The sequence below is a fragment of the Nothoprocta perdicaria genome, unplaced genomic scaffold (genome assembly GCF_003342845.1).
Source record: "Nothoprocta perdicaria isolate Ctin4 unplaced genomic scaffold, notPer1 scaffold_0, whole genome shotgun sequence".
Taxonomy (NCBI): domain Eukaryota; kingdom Metazoa; phylum Chordata; class Aves; order Tinamiformes; family Tinamidae; genus Nothoprocta; species Nothoprocta perdicaria.
Window position 1 is genome coordinate 4,610,567 of NW_020454092.1, and position 16,300 is coordinate 4,626,866.

Consider the following 16,300-nt stretch of genomic DNA (forward strand, 5'->3'; position numbering starts at 1 on the left):
CGGAGCAGGCGCTGCGCGGCCGCGGAGGCTCCGGCGGCGCGGGGCGGGCGCTCCTGGGGCAGCGACGAGGGAAGCGCCGCTCGCCTAGCCCGGCGCGGAGCCTCCTCCGCTGCCCGGGGGAGCCGCTGGGAGCAGCGCAGCCTCCGCGCCTACCTGCGCAGCCTCCGCGCCTACCTGCGCCCTCGTATCGGCGTGTTTTTTTGGGGGAAATTTTGGAAAGCGGGGGTTTCTTGTCTTGCTGTCGGAGTGGAGGTTGAGAAGTGAATGAAGAGGAAAGCGGGTGCAGGGGACGTGTCCCGAGAAGTGAAAAAAAGACAAGAAAGTCCCTAGACTTTCCCTAGTCCCTAGAGATTAAAAAGCAGCAAAAATGGGTGTAGAGAAAAAAAAAGAAAAAAAAAAAAAAAAAAACAGAGACCACAGAAAAGAGAGACCACAGGAGCAGGATTTGTTGAGTAAAATCCCCGTCTTATTTAATAGGGAGGGTTAAGGAGAGGTTTGGTTAAAATGTGCGATTTAGCAGAAGCCGCTTGAGCGGGTCGCTGACTGCGAGATTCCTCCCTGCAGCTCGACCAACTCGGTATCATTCCGATACTATTTGGCACTGATGCAGTGGAAAATTCATTGGTATACTGGGAAGTAGTGGTGAAATTCACAGAATAACATCACTGACTATTTTCCTTGCTGTTCAGCCAAAACCTATTATTAAGTTGTATTTTTTTTTTTTTAAGAGGAATGTGATTGACAGCACATTACTATTAAATACAGAATACTACTCAGCAGACCCCTCCTTTTAATCAGCATAGTAGTAGCTCTGTGGATCTGGGACAGCACAGATAATTTTCAGCCTAGTTAGTGGAAATTTTATGCTGTGGGAACATCTTTATTTGTGGTATAGCATTGGTTTTAGGGCTTTTTTTTTAACCTGACTTAGCTTAAACTTCCCACAACTTTACATAGAAACGTTTTTAGCCTGGCACAGGGGTCACCTTATCTCAGTAGAACTATTCAAATCTCTTAAAAATATTTTTAATGACAAACTAATGGAATTAGTGTTCCACTATCATTTTAAAGTGATACCCCTGCTGTGTTGTGCAGTGTGTTCAGAGCCCTGTCTCACTGTGCTTTTTGCGGTGAACTGAAAACTCTTCTTCAGAAATAGTGCTTATTTTTTATTATTCTGTAGACAATATTGCAGTTGTACCCACAACTGGTTCAAATACGGGTTCATCATACAGTGTGTCACATAAGATTTTTTTAAAAAAGAAAAATGCTGAGTGAAGACCATTAGTAATTGCTTTTATGCTGCCTATGTGTGTCACTGCATTTGGTCACGTCTATGGACATGAAGATGTGCTTGACCCAGGCAGCTTGCAGATTGATCAAGGAGTAATCCCATCAGGATGCATTAAAATGAAGAGAGTTCTTTTTGGTGGAATGGGGCTTAGAGAAATGTCTCGTTTGTCACCTCATTTTGCAACCACTTTGAAAGAGTTTTTTTTAATTGTTGATTTTGTTCCATAAGTAAACAGGAAAATGTCATTACTTGTCATCTGCAGCATAATATAACGTGTAAGTAGCAGTTTCTGTACTTCCCTGGTATCTTATCTTAGAACATGATTGCACTTTTGAAAATGAACTTCCTGCACAAGCGATACTTAGTCACACCTATAGGTGAAAATCTATGTATTCCTATACAGGCAACGATGCCTTCGCCATTCGCCACGACGCCCTGAACAAGTGCATGCAGGTTAAAAACTCCCGCATAGTGGTAGCTGACTGCGAGGAGACGAGTGCAGCTTGGTGGAAATGGGTCTCCCACAACCGCCTTTTCCATCTGGGATCTCAGCAGTGCCTCGGCCTCGATATATTCACCAAATCCCTGTCCCGCCTGAAAATGGTTGACTGCAACGCGGAGCTTATGCTCTGGTGGCGATGTGCTGATGCCTCCATCCTCGGTGCCTCTCAGTACAAGGTGACCATCAAAGGTAGCTTTGTGACCGCGAGCATAAACGCATCGGACCAGTGGAGAAGCAACAGCTCCTCGCATGACATATGTCGAGATCCTTACCGTGGTGAGTTGGCACGGCCCTTGGCAGAAGCACGGCGTCTTGGGGAGAGCTTTTGGCTATAGGTCTATGCCAGTAGTTACTTGAGGTTCATCATGTAAAGGAGCTAATTGACAATGCGATGGAATGTTTTGCTGTAGTGAGATATTGGCCTTTAAGTATAAAACTTTACTACTTTTAAGGATAGAAAAAAAAGAATTTCTTCAGTTGCATGTATTTGTTTTGTTTCTAAGTGAATTCTTCTTCTTATATCTGCCTCCTTTCTTTAGTGAGGCCCTTTTAGGTTGTGGAATATCCACCACGCTCCAGCAGAACTGGAACTGCCCTTTTCACAGTGGGTGGGAAATTTGCTGCTAACCTAAATGAGAGGATTTGAGGATATTTTCTTCCCTGATAGGCAGTCAAATTCTGTGTGTGCTTTTAGCCGGCAGCCTGTTTGGCTCTCAGGAGCCATTGCTTTCCTTTATTCTGATAGTCTCCCCGCTTGCCCTGCACTCCTTCTGCTTGCCCTGGAGCCTGGTTCCACCTGAAATTCCAAAAGAAGAACTGGCAGAAACGGTGAACATTTTGTTCCATTTGATAGCAGACGTTTCTTTGTATTTGAGCTGTTGAGAATGGCCAGGCTGAAAGGTCCAGTAGGCCCCTTTCGAAATTCATTTTCCTTTTCATGCATGTATTCGTTTCCTAGCACCTTGCTCCATAGTGCTCTGTGCAGACCATCTGGATTTCCCTAGAAAAACATGTCTATCCCCAACTTACCAGGCGGAAACACGTTTCTGATGTGTTATGCTCCACTTGGAAGAAAAAGAGTACAGAAAAATATTTTTTGCTCGCCTCTTTCATTTCTGGCATTGCAGTATATTGTTTTTAACAACAGGATATAGTGTTTTCAGACCACAAGTGTAATTTGCCTACCTCGAAGTTAACTGTTACTGTGCAACTGTTACTGTGTTATATTTGCAGCCCTCTCCACCCCGGGGTGGCTTTACTGGCTTCTTTGCTTGCTTTTTTTCCTAGAGATTTATACCAGAGATGGAAACTCCTATGGAAAACCCTGCGAGTTTCCTTTTCTGTATAATAAGAGCTGGCATCACGACTGCATTCAGGATGAAGCCCACGGAGGTGGCAAGTGGTGCTCCACGTCTGAAGACTACGATCGTGATGGCAAATGGGGATTCTGCTTACAACCAGGCACGTTGGCTTTCTAAATAGGTGCCCTAAAGGAGTTCTGTCACTTCATGTGTATATAGCTCTCCACCTTGGTGTAGCACCTTGCTGTCAAACTGTGTAAAACAAACTCCTTTTCTACTGCTGATAGAGCAGTCATTGCACATTTACTTTGCAGTACATATGATTTCAATATAAATATGCATACAAATTCTCTGTTTATGTTTATTTTTTTAACTTTATGCCATTTCGGTGTAGTTATAATTACAAGTGCCATGTTCTTGTTTTAAGCAGAGGATGGTTGTCATGATCTCTGGGAACATGATCCGGGCTCTGAAAGTTGCTACCAGTTTAATACTCAGTCTGCTCTTTCTTGGAAAGAAGCTTATATTTCATGTCAAAGGCAAGGGGGAGATCTACTTAGCATTCAAGATGCAACTGAATTAAGTTACATACAAGGTAGGTGTAACTGACATAAAAGAATACCAGAAAATCTTGACAAATAAAGTGAAGATAGCATTTTAGTTTCAGACTTAAAATTCTGTGTTGAAACTTGTTGAAACTTAAAATCCTGAGTTGCTTTATTTTGCGTAGCAAAAGTGAGTTGCTAAACTCAGATTAATTTAGCTATGTGCTTTCATTATAGTGGCTGGCTCTTGTTCATAATCCTAATGAGTAGGGTGTGTTTTTGTTATTTTTATTATTTGTTTATTTATTTTTAGCAGCATGTTCATAGCTTGCTCTGTTGTCATGAAATCATCCTCACTGGTGTTCAGCCTGGGCCAGGAGAAATTAACTTTTTGGGGAATCTGAGAAAAAACTGATAAATATTTGAAGGCACTCAGATAGGAAACATGGATGGGTAAATGTGAGGAATTTCTTCTTGGCTCAAGAAAATTGTGTATATGATTATAGTAGCATTTTTTTTCCCCAGATGATGCCCATTAAAAGTGACAAATAAGAGACAAATATTTTATACTAATTTTTTTTTCTTTCAAAAACATCTCCAGGTAAGGATGACATTGCTGAGATGTTTTGGATTGGCTTAAATCAATTGGATGTTTCTGGAGGTTGGCAGTGGTCAGATCACAAACCCTTGAATTTTCTCAACTGGCATCCAGGTAATGATGTTTCTGGTGATATTAACAATATTCACAGTACAAACTAGTATTTATTTTTGTGGGGTTTTTTGCTTGTTTGTTTTCCTATTGAACCTCATCAAAACAAACGCTTTTATTCCACTTCTCTTAAAAGCTGAAAAATATCCTTTCTTCCTGAACAATAAATAATTACTTTGAGTTAAGCTTCTATTTCCCATATTGGTAGAGGCTTTAATTTTTTTAATTTCTTTTTTTCTAAGTAGAGACTTTCATGGCTGCAAAAACAGATCATTGTAACTAAAATACCATTATGAAGACACACACACAAAAAAAGAGTTAGTTTTACTTCAGAGGAAGTCAGTGTGTGAAGTATGCTTTATCTATCAGTTGTGTTGTAGCTGAGTTCCCAGAGTCATGGAATGATGCTAAGTGGAAGGGACCTTTGGCAGTCCCCAGTCCCACTCCTGGCTCATCCAAATCTGGTTGCTCAGGGCTTTGTCCAGTCACATTTTAAGGTCTCCTAGGATGTAGATCTGACCTAGCCTGACCAAGTGTTTGACTACCCTCTTAGTGTTTTTAAAAAATATATTACTAATATCTAGAAGGAATTTTCCTGCTGCAAACTGTGCTCATTACCTCTTGTCCTTCTGCACTGGTGTGTCCTTGCACACCAGTGCAAGGAGTCAGGGTCTATCCCCTTGATGTTCTTCCATGTCAGCAGTTAGGTATTTCCTGAGCCTCCCTGCTGAGGCTGGATGAACCCCATGAGGAGGAGCTGGGTTTTGCTGAGCAGGGCTCAGGACAGATTTGCCTTGGGGCACACTGAAAGAGAAAGCCAATAGGTACCAGTGGAAAGGGGCTACAAAAATAATTCTCCTTTGCAATATTGTCAATTTTGTGCCTCGTGCAGAGCTGCAGTGGGAGTGGGGCTGGACCAGGGCTCCCAAAGGAAACTGAGGGCTGCAGAAAGGGCTCTCCCCGAGATATGCTTAGTCTGGGAAAGTGCTAAGCCAAAGGGTGTGTTGTATTGTAAATAGTACATTCCTCATGGTTATAGGATTAAACATTGGAATAGGAGGCTGGATTATTTGATTCTGTAGCTTTCTCTCTCCCAAAACATTGTGAGGGTCCTATGGTAGGACAGATGCCTTCATTTACAGCATGTTCTTCGAATATGAGGTGCTATAATATGACAAAATATGTAAAGTATTTCTATATCATTATTCTTTTATATATTCTGTATTTGAAAAAAAGGGGAACAGTTTAATGATGCCTTGGATAACTTACTGTTAGATAACTTGTGCTCTTCTATTTTTATTTCTTTCTGTACATAGATATGCAGAATTTGACCCCTTTGGATGAGACTAGCTGTGTGGGGATGAATGCCACCTCGGGTCAGTGGCAGAGTTACCACTGTGGGACTCCACTTCCCTATATTTGCAAGAAGTCATTAAAGAAGGTTTTGAAATTGCCAGGTAGGAAAATGTTGCATGTGTTTGTTTTTATATGTCAGTATGAGAGAAATGTTAATTTGTGAAGTCCTTTTTTCCCTTTCCCAAAACTGCTTAAACAGCTTTACCAAACCATTTTCATAGTGACTTTAGATATTTAAGCAGATAAGGACCAAACTCTCAGTTATCAAGATGATGCATCGCAACCACCTTTAATTTTGTCATTCATACTCTATATTTCCCAGCACACACCAAACATTTCTCATTTCCCCTCTTTGTAGTATTTTTGTCTATGCCTTGTACCTTCTTTCATATTCTTTGGAAGTATGCAACTGGCTTTTGCATCTTGTACCTTCCTAAACTGCTTTTAGCCTAGTTTGGCTGTATGGACATAAAATTTGACTTAACTGGGGCCTAGATCAAATTCTGCATTGAAATGCAAGACGTTAAGTGACCTTAATATCCTTTGATACCAAGTCCAGCACTGGAAGCCAACTCTGCCTCTGTTGGTAATTGGCCCAGTGTCTAATGTTTACTTGGCCCATTAATTTTATCTTGCCATGGCACTTGCTAACAGAATAAGAAGAACAAAACAAATCAAGGTTTTATTCTGCCTCTTTCCACACACACAATTGCTGTCCAGGTGTGACATCTCCTGGCATCCACTCGCTGGACTCATCACCTACACCTAGATGTCTGACCCTTTCCATGTCCATTGCCCTCTCTCCTGCCTTATCCACCCTGCCTTACCCCTTACTCTTCACCTTACCCATCTGTGGAACTCTTGGGGGAAATCTTCACTGAAAGAGGCAACTGCCCTTGCATGTAGGGGGAACTGGGGTGAGAGGATTGAAGCCGCATCCTGGGGGTGGAAAGTATCGTGGACTCCCCTGGGTAGGTTCATGCCTTTACTGAGGAAAATAATAGATAAGTAGTTCACATTTAATTTAAGGTACATCATCAAATTTACAAATGATTGCTAAAAAAACTAGTTGTCAGATCCTTACGCGTTTTCTGTCTCCTCAGTTGAAGATGTGGAGGTGTTACTAGTGTTTATGAGATTGGTGTGTTTTATACCATGTCTTGAACCAGAAAGGCTTGTGGCATATAAATTAATAATATAATATTAGAAGAAAAATGTTTAAACCTAGGCATTTGTTTTCTTATGAGCTATACAGAATTAGTCTTTTGCACAGGACTGCAGTGCATATGGATAATAATGCACTATGGAAGTGCAAACCCCTGCCAGAACAAAACAACCAACTTTTTGTTGAAGCTGCTGCCTTGCAATGAAGTAACTCATTTTGCTTCTATTTGCCTCTGAAATCTTGCTCCAATTACTTCTGAACCTTTTGCTTACACTAAACCAGAATAAATTCCAGCTTTTTACTTTCACTCCTGCTAACTTCTTTCTTCTTGTGCCCACATCATTGCTCCAAAATTTTGCTAATCCCCATAATGCTGCTCAGTCAAGAGTATTTGCCTCACTGTAGTGTGATGTTGTCTCAAAACATTAGCACTGAAGAGCTGTGCTGTTTATCTCTGAACACGTTCTGCTGTGTTTTGGCTGGTTTTAAGGTGCTGTAAGATGTACAATATTGGAGGAAAAAATAAAAGCACAGTGAACTATTCAATGTTAAAACAAAAGTTAATTGAATTAGTTAAAACTAATTCAGTTTCTCTCTCCTGTCAGAGTTCTGGAGACACTTGGAGACGCGCTGTGATTCGGGCTGGCTTCCCCACAATGGCTTTTGCTACTTGCTGGTAAACAAGGAGGCACCTTGGGGCGCAGCGCGCGCGTTGTGCAAGGCCAAGCAGGGCGACCTCATGAGCGTGCAGTCCTTAGCAGATGTCGAGCTGGTTGTTACAGAGCTTCATAGAGGTAAGTGGGGACACGTGGCGTAAAGGTCGACCGCCAAGCGCTGCAATTGCAAAACGTGTTGCGTGCTCTAGGTGGTTGTAACCTCCGGCTGCTAAGTGAAAGCTCTGGCTCATGCCAGAGTTGTACCCAGGCTTGTACCATGTGCTCGTGTTCAGGTCCACTCCCTCTCTGTTAGCTCTTTAGGAGGAGAAAAGCAAATATTATCACCCTAAAGACTGAAATTAATATATCAGCAGTTTAACTAAAATGATAAAGGCTTGGTGGAGCAATGTCACTCCATCCAGTTCAGAGGCAATATTGCACTGACTTTAGTGTGTTACATACTTTGACATTATTTTTTTCTCCCTTTTCCCCCTCCCTCCCATTGAATTTGGTTTCATCTATTTTATTTATTTTTAGACCTTAATGGACTAACCTCCTTCTGTTTTCCTAATAGTTTGTGTTTATTTTTCTCATTCAGAGAGTATTATAGAAAGTTAGGTCAATATTTGACTACTGAGTCACTGAACTAATAGATGTTGTTTGTGTTCTGTAGTGTTATATTTCTGTCTACACTGTAAAATAAGATTTTGAATGAGGGTTTCTTTTTCTTTATCCTTGTGTGTTTATTATTTCTCATACTTTTCACTATTGTTTGTTTCCTTCTGTATAAAACTTACCTTCATAAGTGTAATTTTAGAAACAAGATCATAAATGTCTCAAATCCCCATTCTCATTGTAAGAAAAAAATGGCAGCATTTATTCTACTCATTACAGCGATTAAAAAAATAATTTTGACTTCATGTTCTTGTACAGTTAGCTTGTTTATTATTCTGAAACTATAGTTTTGTCTTCATTTTAAATTACAGATGTGAGAGAGGAAATGTGGATGGGTTTCAGGAATGAAGGTGTGCCAACTTTATTCAAATGGTCAGATGGCTCAACTGTGTTTTTTACCTACTGGGATCAGAATGAACCAAAAGTTCCTTTTAACAGCACTCCTAACTGTGTGGCCTATTCAGGAGAGGTAGGAATAAAGTGATGATTTGTTATGTCTTTTTTCATCATAGTAGAGGCAACACTGATGTGTGTGAAAGCAAAGAGGAGAGAAAATTAGATAGCTGATTTTACTTCTGGAATAATCTTTAAAATCCAGATAAATTAGCCATGTCTTCATTAAAAATCCTCAAAGAAAACTTCTTAACATTACTTAGCCACTGCTTGCTGGTTTGTCTGCATGGGTTGTTTGCCACAAATAATTGGAACTAAAGGAAACCAATGCTCCCAGCTCTGAGACTGCGGCCGCTGGGGCAGCCGGTCACCTCTGTCACCCTGCATTTGTGTTATCGCATCCTTGTGTGTCTGGAGCACTGAGCTAGGAAGAAAGTGGGCTGGGGTTTTGAATGCAAAAGCTGTTTTCAGTCATCTGCAGGCCCAATTTGGGCTGCCCCTGTGACACCGAGGTGAGAGAAGAGGACAAGGGCTGTGGGTGGAGGTTGAGGACAGGAGGAGGGAGTCAGGGACCACATCCTGACACAAGAGTGTGTGGTTTCCACCTGGCACTTAATGGGTCCCCGTTCTCTCCAGAGCCACTGCTTGCAAGCTGAGGTCTCCCTGCATCTCTGCCCTTCGGTTAGCACCATCCTGCTCTTTTCGTGCCCTTTCTGTGGGTGATCTGAGCTTTGCCAGCTCTCTGCTTTCTCTTGCCCCCCAACACATGTCCATGTAATCCAGGTCATTCCACCTGCAGGGTTCCTGCCACCACTATTGCAAGGAACCCTGGCAATCTGCTTTTCCCCACCTGAAAACTCTGCACTGTGGAAGCAGGAGGATCTCAGAATTTGAAATACTTGTTTTTTTTTTCATTACTCCTAACAGTTGGGACGGTGGAAAGTCAAATCCTGTGAAGAAAAATTGAAATATGTATGCAAAAAAAAAGGAGAGATTTTGAATGAAACAAAATCGAATAAAAGTTGCTCACTGAAAGAGGTAATAAAAATTTATTTTTTGTCTTTACTCGATCCAGAAGTCTGCATGAAGTTACTTATTTCCCCTACCTTCTTGCCTGCTAATCTCTAAAAGAAAATCAATAAAACACTCTAGCTTAAAAAGGATTTACATGTTCATATACAATGCATACAGTATACAATGTATACATACACAAATTTGTTACCCTTCAACTTCTCTTAACCAGACACTGGGTATTTTAGTACTTTGTTCATGGGTGAAAGTATGAGTTTGGAGCCAGGAGATGTTGTGTTTTATCTGTTTGTTTGAAATTTTTTTAAAAGTTTTTTTTACTAGATAAATGATAACTAATGCTTTGTAGTTTTTGCTTAAATACACTTCTGAATTTAGAATAAGTATTTTGCAACATAAGGATATGTGGAGATTGATTAAAAAAAATAGGTTCCTGTTTGTTTCACTTGGCTTCCATCTCTGTTCTTTGTCTCGAATACAATTTTGCTTTGTTTAGTATAACACGTGTTAAAGCATAAATAAGGCTTTCAAACTTCAGTTTTCAACAGTCTTGGGGTGGTCTTATCAGATACTTCAAAGTTCTTTGGTTCCTTTTTCAATGTGCAAGAGAAAACACACTTGTGCACCATCTTTCTGCACAACTGGACAGTGTTTTCACTGTGTCTCTTCAGAGACTGTCAGCACGTGAAATTATAGCTTTCTTTGATGCTCTGGCATTAACAGGCCAGAGGTAACTAATTTTAATAAAACTAATATTCTTTGAAATTTCAGTTTGTAAATGTGGGGAAAAAGATTGGAAAATTGCTCGTTTTTGCAAGTTTGCAGATTTTCTATATATGAAAGTTTTTTGTTTTGTCTTTTTTCAGTAGCGTAACACTAATGTCACCGTTTTATCCTTCCTCTGTTTGAATCTTGGCCTTGGTGCAACAGCATCAAAACTCCTATTGTTTTGAATAGGACTAGCTGTCACCCTCGTGTCCCTTTCTAAATGCACAGAGCAATCAGAAGACTTTGTGCCCGGTTGAGCTAAAACAGTGCTGTAGTTTATTCCTGTGGTTGAATTATTTCTTGGAATTTAGAATTTGAGAGTTTCATTTTCTGTTTCTCATCTGGAATATGGATATGGAATATTTATCCCTTATATCGCATTTCCTCCCTAACTGAGCAAATGGATGTCTGATGCACTGTGTTTCTGTTCTGTATACAGCATGTCAGCTCTCAGGCACCAGCCAGTGCTGGCAGTGATCTCTTCCTTGGACATGATGCCTAAATTAGGCTGTAATGTGTAAACATGTCTTTTATTCCCTAACCAGGAGTCAGAGAGGCATGGAAACTTCTGTTACAAGATTTATAAAACGGAAGTATCGTTTGGAGCACAGTGCAATCTTACAGTAAGGAGCAGGTAAAGTACAGCGCTGTGATTTCTGTGTATATTTTCCAGTGAGATGCTGGAGATTCAGTCAGTGATTAAGACCTCTGTGAGCTGCACACTGTAAAACAAACAAGCAAATCCCTACAGAATTGAGCCTTCTGGGAAGCATATTATCTCCCAGCCTCCTGATCCCATAATAGAAGGTAATATTTACCCTAGAGTAAATAATGTGCATACAGTCCATCTAGGACTGCCTGGACAGCCACTTGAAGTTATTGGTCTAATGTGTCTGTTTTTCAAAATGACTTGATAGCTTCAAATGTTCCTTGACTATTGACATTTATTAATCTGTACATTTTCAGGTTTGAACAAGAATTTATAAACAATCTCATCAGAAAATACAGCAAAATTGAAGAAAAATACTTCTGGATCGGTTTGCAAGATATTAGCCAATCAGGAATATATTCTTGGGGTGAGGTGGATGGGGAAAAAAGTGAAGCTGTGACATACACTAACTGGAATTCAATGCAACCAGGTAAATTTTAACAGTTAAAATATCATAATCATTTGACATTGAACTAATGGTGGAGTACCTTGTTAAAGGACTCGCAAGACTGAGATAAAGTAGTTATTCAGAAACCTACTCATTTTGAGAAAAACAATCAATAGTTTTAAATGCTCTTTTTGTTGTCTTCTATCTTAGAGTTTTCCGGAGGATGTGTGGCCATGTCCAGTGGGAAGTCTCTTGGAAAGTGGGAAACTAAAGACTGCAAAATCACTAAAGCATTTTCTGTCTGCAAAGAATACATTGGTCCACCCAAGGAACCAGAAGTGCTCCCAAAGCCAACTGACCCCTGTCCTCCTGGGTGGCACAATGGATCTGGCCTTGCCTGCTACAAGGTAAAATGTTATTCCTGTTGGATATTTATTTTCCCATACCACCTTGTACTGGAAGCAGCTCATGCTGCAAAGTGAAAAGCCAGGGTGCAGGCAAGGATCCTGAGTGGTGGATGGATCTAGCTGATGTTCAGCAGATGTGACCTAGTTCCTAGTCCTGGCCTAGTCCCGCTGATGGGATGTGACAGCTGGCCCCTGGCAGGTTCTCCCAAGCTCTTACTGACGAAGCACGTGGGTGCAGCACAGCCAGCTAATAAGAGACGCCTCGGACACAAGGCGAAGGAGGGATCGAGGGAATGTGCTAGCTGAGGTGTATGTTACATCCTGTAAAACCTGTAATTTGTCTTGTAAAACCTGTAATTTGTCTTGCAGTTTTGGAATGGGCGGTGGAATGGGCTAAAATACTTCTCGTGAAGAAAAACAGATATTTTGTCATACTGAGCACAGAGCATTTGAAATAAATATTATTAGCTATAGCCTAACTATTGCCAAACAAAGCTTAAAAAATTACAATGACTGTTAGAATGTCAAATTTAAAGTCCAGTGTGCTCCCCGTGGAAATGCCTGTTACTCATTCCTGCACAGTACAGTCATATTTGAGTCATGCGGGCACTTCAGAAGTGGTGTTGCATCTTCTGTTCTTCACTCTGATTTTTGGCTCTTGTGAAGTTCTTCCACAGTGAAAGAGTGCTGAGGACCAGGACGTGGGAAGAGGCAGAAAAGTTCTGTGAAGCCCTGGGAGGCCACCTGCCTAGTTTTAGTCATTCCGAAGAAATCAAGGTGCTTCATTCTATCCTGAGAAAAACCATCAGGTAACCAATGTACGGAAAATGTCAAGGGAGTACAGCTTTAGGCAAACATTTCGTATTGATATAGGGAGTGAAAGAAAAAAAAACTGCTTTAAGCATCTTCCCTTACATTAATTTAGGCTTGTGCTTTTTTAATAAATATTTTCCACTTCATGTTGAATTTTAGTGCAGCTGAGTAATAGTTGTTTCCATTTTTCACTAGTACATTCTCTAGAAGTGAGCTATTATTTCATTTTTCTCAGATAAGTTGTATGTACCTCTGTTTATTAAATGCTTGCGACTAAATTGGGTCCTGTCTTTTGACCATGTGAATAATACAATGTCCCGCAATCTGACTGACACAGATTCCATTTGGCGTAACTGCAACAACACTACATGGGCATTAAATGTGTATGTTGATTTTCCCAGTGTCAAGAAATTAACCCTTAGGGGGGCTTTGTAATCAAAGAATCTGCCATTACAAAACTTTACTAGACATTGGAGTGACATCAGGATCTTGTGCAGTGTATTTTTTTTTTTTTTTTTTTGATGATTGGCAGCCTGGTCTTGCAGAACTTTTGACAGCTGAAATTCAAGTGCTGCCAGCTGAACTTTTCATCCACAAACTACATCAGGATTAATCTAAAAGCTGTCAAGTGCAGCACAGTGATAAATTCTAATACTTGATCACTGAAGAGATGCTTGCTTGAACATCCAATTTATCTGAAAAAATCTATCTAGAAATACACAAATGATCAAAATTACTCAGTCAATGTTTAGGTCAATAAAAGATAAAAGCAAGCTCTTATGCTCTCTAAATAGATTGTTCAGCTTGTATAAAAGCCACCTGTGACTCCTTTGCTGAAGTGATCAAGGTCCCTGAAATAGGAATAAGTGGACAATTTATTTCTAGCTCTAAATCTTATTGTACTCTTTTGCAGGCACAGGTTTTGTTTTACCTAATATACCATGAAGGATGATTAGAGAATTAACTTATTTTTATTTTCTGTCTTAGAAGAAGCAGTAGGTATCACTTTTCAGCTTGATGGCCGTGTCTGATATTAATTACAGTTAGTGGCCCTTTTTTGTAAGGCATTCAAAGACTTTTCTTTCCAGCGAGTCAGCTGACACAGGACGCTACTGCAGTTCCCATATGGCTGAAAGACCAAACTTAGCTTAAAAAAGGGAGGTTGCAGAACTTCAGGAACATTTTATCTTAACGTCAACAGAAGGGCCATATATTGACCATAATATAAATGACTTTGGAATCGTAACTGGAGTTCTGCGTGTGTCAAATATAATGCAAAACAGGTGTGGGCAGGGCTAACCCTGCAGGACTCCCTGCACAGAAATGCTACATGGCTGATATAGCCTGAAGTCTTTTAAATTACATTTGTTTGTTTGTGCAATGCAACAAATTACCTAAGTTAATTACTTTTTCAAATTACTCAAGGATGGTGATTATATAAAGTATTTTGGAGATTGAGTGATGTGTAGCTTGTCTGAAAATAAGTTCATTTGAGATGGAGAGAGGAAAACAAGTGAATTATTTTATGAAAATCGAATAACCTGGATAAGTAGGAGAAATATCTTATGGTAATGTTAGGTGTGACTGGCTGCTGGAATGCATTGGCAAGTAGCCTGTCCATTTTCCTTGCGTTTTCTCCATGCAAACTGTGACCTACACTCTCCATCCAGTGCAGTCATTTCTGCTCAGGGAGGGAGCCACACCTTGGCTCTTTCGGGATTTTTTTTTTTTATTAATTTTTTTTTTCTCCTCACACAGTTCTCCTGTGACTCATTGAGAACTGCTTGTTTTTAAATGCTAGCAGAAGTCAGTTTGGTTCACCAGCAAAAGGGCAGCTTGCCGAGTCCATTCTGTTCTTTACTCAGATTCCACCTTAGAGGCGAATAAGAGCTAGAACTGCTCCAGCCAAGTTGGGCGATTGCCATTGGAAAAGAAAATAAAAGCTGCCTGCCATCCTTTGCCTATTTGAAAGAAACAGGAGATAAGCTTTCTTTTTTTATTTTTATTTTTTAATTTTTTTACTTCAAGGGACATGGCACGGGCCGAAAAGATCCACTTGACTTGCTTTCATTCTCTGAGTTGCTCTCATTCCCTAGGATTGTTTTTCTGAGCATTCTGCAGCTTATAGCTGGCAGGGATGCTGGATGCAAAGAGAGGAACAGCTTGGATGGGTTTGAAATGACATTTCAATGAGGACACCTGACTGGAAAGAAATCAGTTGCCTTCTATATGCACAGTTCTGCTTCAGTATTGGTCCACAATCCTCCAAATTTAAGCATCTGTGATACTTTCTAGAGGTGACTGGTGTTATACTCGGGACGCTAGTCAAACCAGCAGTAAAAGCAGAGATGCATGTTGTGGGAATTGCAGTGATGCAGCTTCTGTGTCCTTTTTTTCCCCTAAAAGAAGGTTGGTTGGTAGGATGGGATGTGGCTCGTGGTAGTTGCCTCTTGTAGAGCAGGGAGTGGTGTGAGGTGAGCTTCGCTTTTAGGTGGGCCCTGCTGCTGAAGCCACTGTCTTCTGGTCTTCCCACTATCCTTTTAAATTCCTCCGCTAGGAGAAATGTGGGCCCAAATGCACAAGTTTTTGTTAGTATTCTATTCTCCATCTTGTTGAGAACTTGCAACTAGAAGTCAAAGTAACTTCATTTAGGCTCTTGATCTTGAGTTGGGGCTGATGTGAGGGACAAAAAAAAAATCTATTTTAGTAGCTAGAATACAGTAGTGGAAAAAAATTCTGTTACATTATCACTGATTTTAAAGGACATTCACTGTTGTGCAATGCTGGCTTTTATCAAATTTTAGTTTTGTATGAGAGAAAAAGTGCTGGTATTCTGCAGGGGAGGGTCTTTTATCTTTAGTGAGCGTGGGATTCTTTGTAAAACACAAATAGCACCTTTTTTAGGATGAAAATTTAGAAAAAAATCTAGACAGTTTCAAGAATTTAGCTCAAGGACTTTTCTGGCACAAATAAATCTATTTTGATACCAATCTACAGTATGGATTTTAAATGTTTTGCAAGGGGGAGACTAACATCAGAAGTACATCCAAACTCCTTCCTGCAAGCTCAGTTGCAATAGAGAGTGACTTATAATTTATACTGAAGATCTTCGTGTGTATGTGTGTATATGCCATGATAAGGTGATAGTATAGTATCAAAGGGTTATCAAAAGACTTTATTTAAATTTAAAAGTACTGTCAAGATCAGTGTAGAGATGACTGAGTTACTCATGTTCATGACTGAGCAAGGCCAAAAGAAGCAAATGATAATGCAGAAGCGCTAGGATCAGCTGAAAAGCATTGCTATATTTGCAGGCTAATTGTACAGTGAAAGGTATTTTTTTTGTATTTTTGTTTTTGTTATGTTTTTAATAACCCAAAACAACTGAATGATTTTGAAAATAGTTCCTATAGGTTCTGAAGTAACCACTAGAAATCCTTCTGAAATGAGTGTCTCCATCTTTCATGAGTAGACACACCTCTGTGATGACCAGCTACTCAAACTATATTACACCTATAAGTGATGGCTAGGAGGGGAGAGGGAAGCAGTGCCCCTCGTTAGCTGTATAGGAATGAACAATCAGGGGAGAA

At 40.2% G+C, this 16,300-nt stretch overlaps 1 protein-coding gene across 2 annotated transcripts in view; it reads left to right on the plus strand.

Moving 5' to 3' along the window:
• Positions 1 to 1,699: 1,699 nt before the first annotated feature.
• The window catches only part of LY75 (lymphocyte antigen 75), a 39,588-nt gene continuing 24,987 nt past the window's right edge, over positions 1,700 to 16,300 (plus strand). For both annotated transcript variants that reach the window (XM_026053340.1, XM_026053415.1), the window contains exons 1-12: positions 1,700 to 2,072; positions 3,084 to 3,257; positions 3,528 to 3,692; positions 4,244 to 4,354; positions 5,668 to 5,808; positions 7,478 to 7,666; positions 8,515 to 8,672; positions 9,524 to 9,634; positions 10,939 to 11,027; positions 11,360 to 11,532; positions 11,701 to 11,897; positions 12,564 to 12,706. In XM_026053340.1, the coding sequence (XP_025909125.1) occupies positions 1,742 to 2,072; positions 3,084 to 3,257; positions 3,528 to 3,692; positions 4,244 to 4,354; positions 5,668 to 5,808; positions 7,478 to 7,666; positions 8,515 to 8,672; positions 9,524 to 9,634; positions 10,939 to 11,027; positions 11,360 to 11,532; positions 11,701 to 11,897; positions 12,564 to 12,706 (1,982 nt within the window). In that variant the 5' untranslated portion in view covers positions 1,700 to 1,741. The remainder of the gene's footprint in view (positions 2,073 to 3,083; positions 3,258 to 3,527; positions 3,693 to 4,243; positions 4,355 to 5,667; positions 5,809 to 7,477; positions 7,667 to 8,514; positions 8,673 to 9,523; positions 9,635 to 10,938; positions 11,028 to 11,359; positions 11,533 to 11,700; positions 11,898 to 12,563; positions 12,707 to 16,300) is intronic.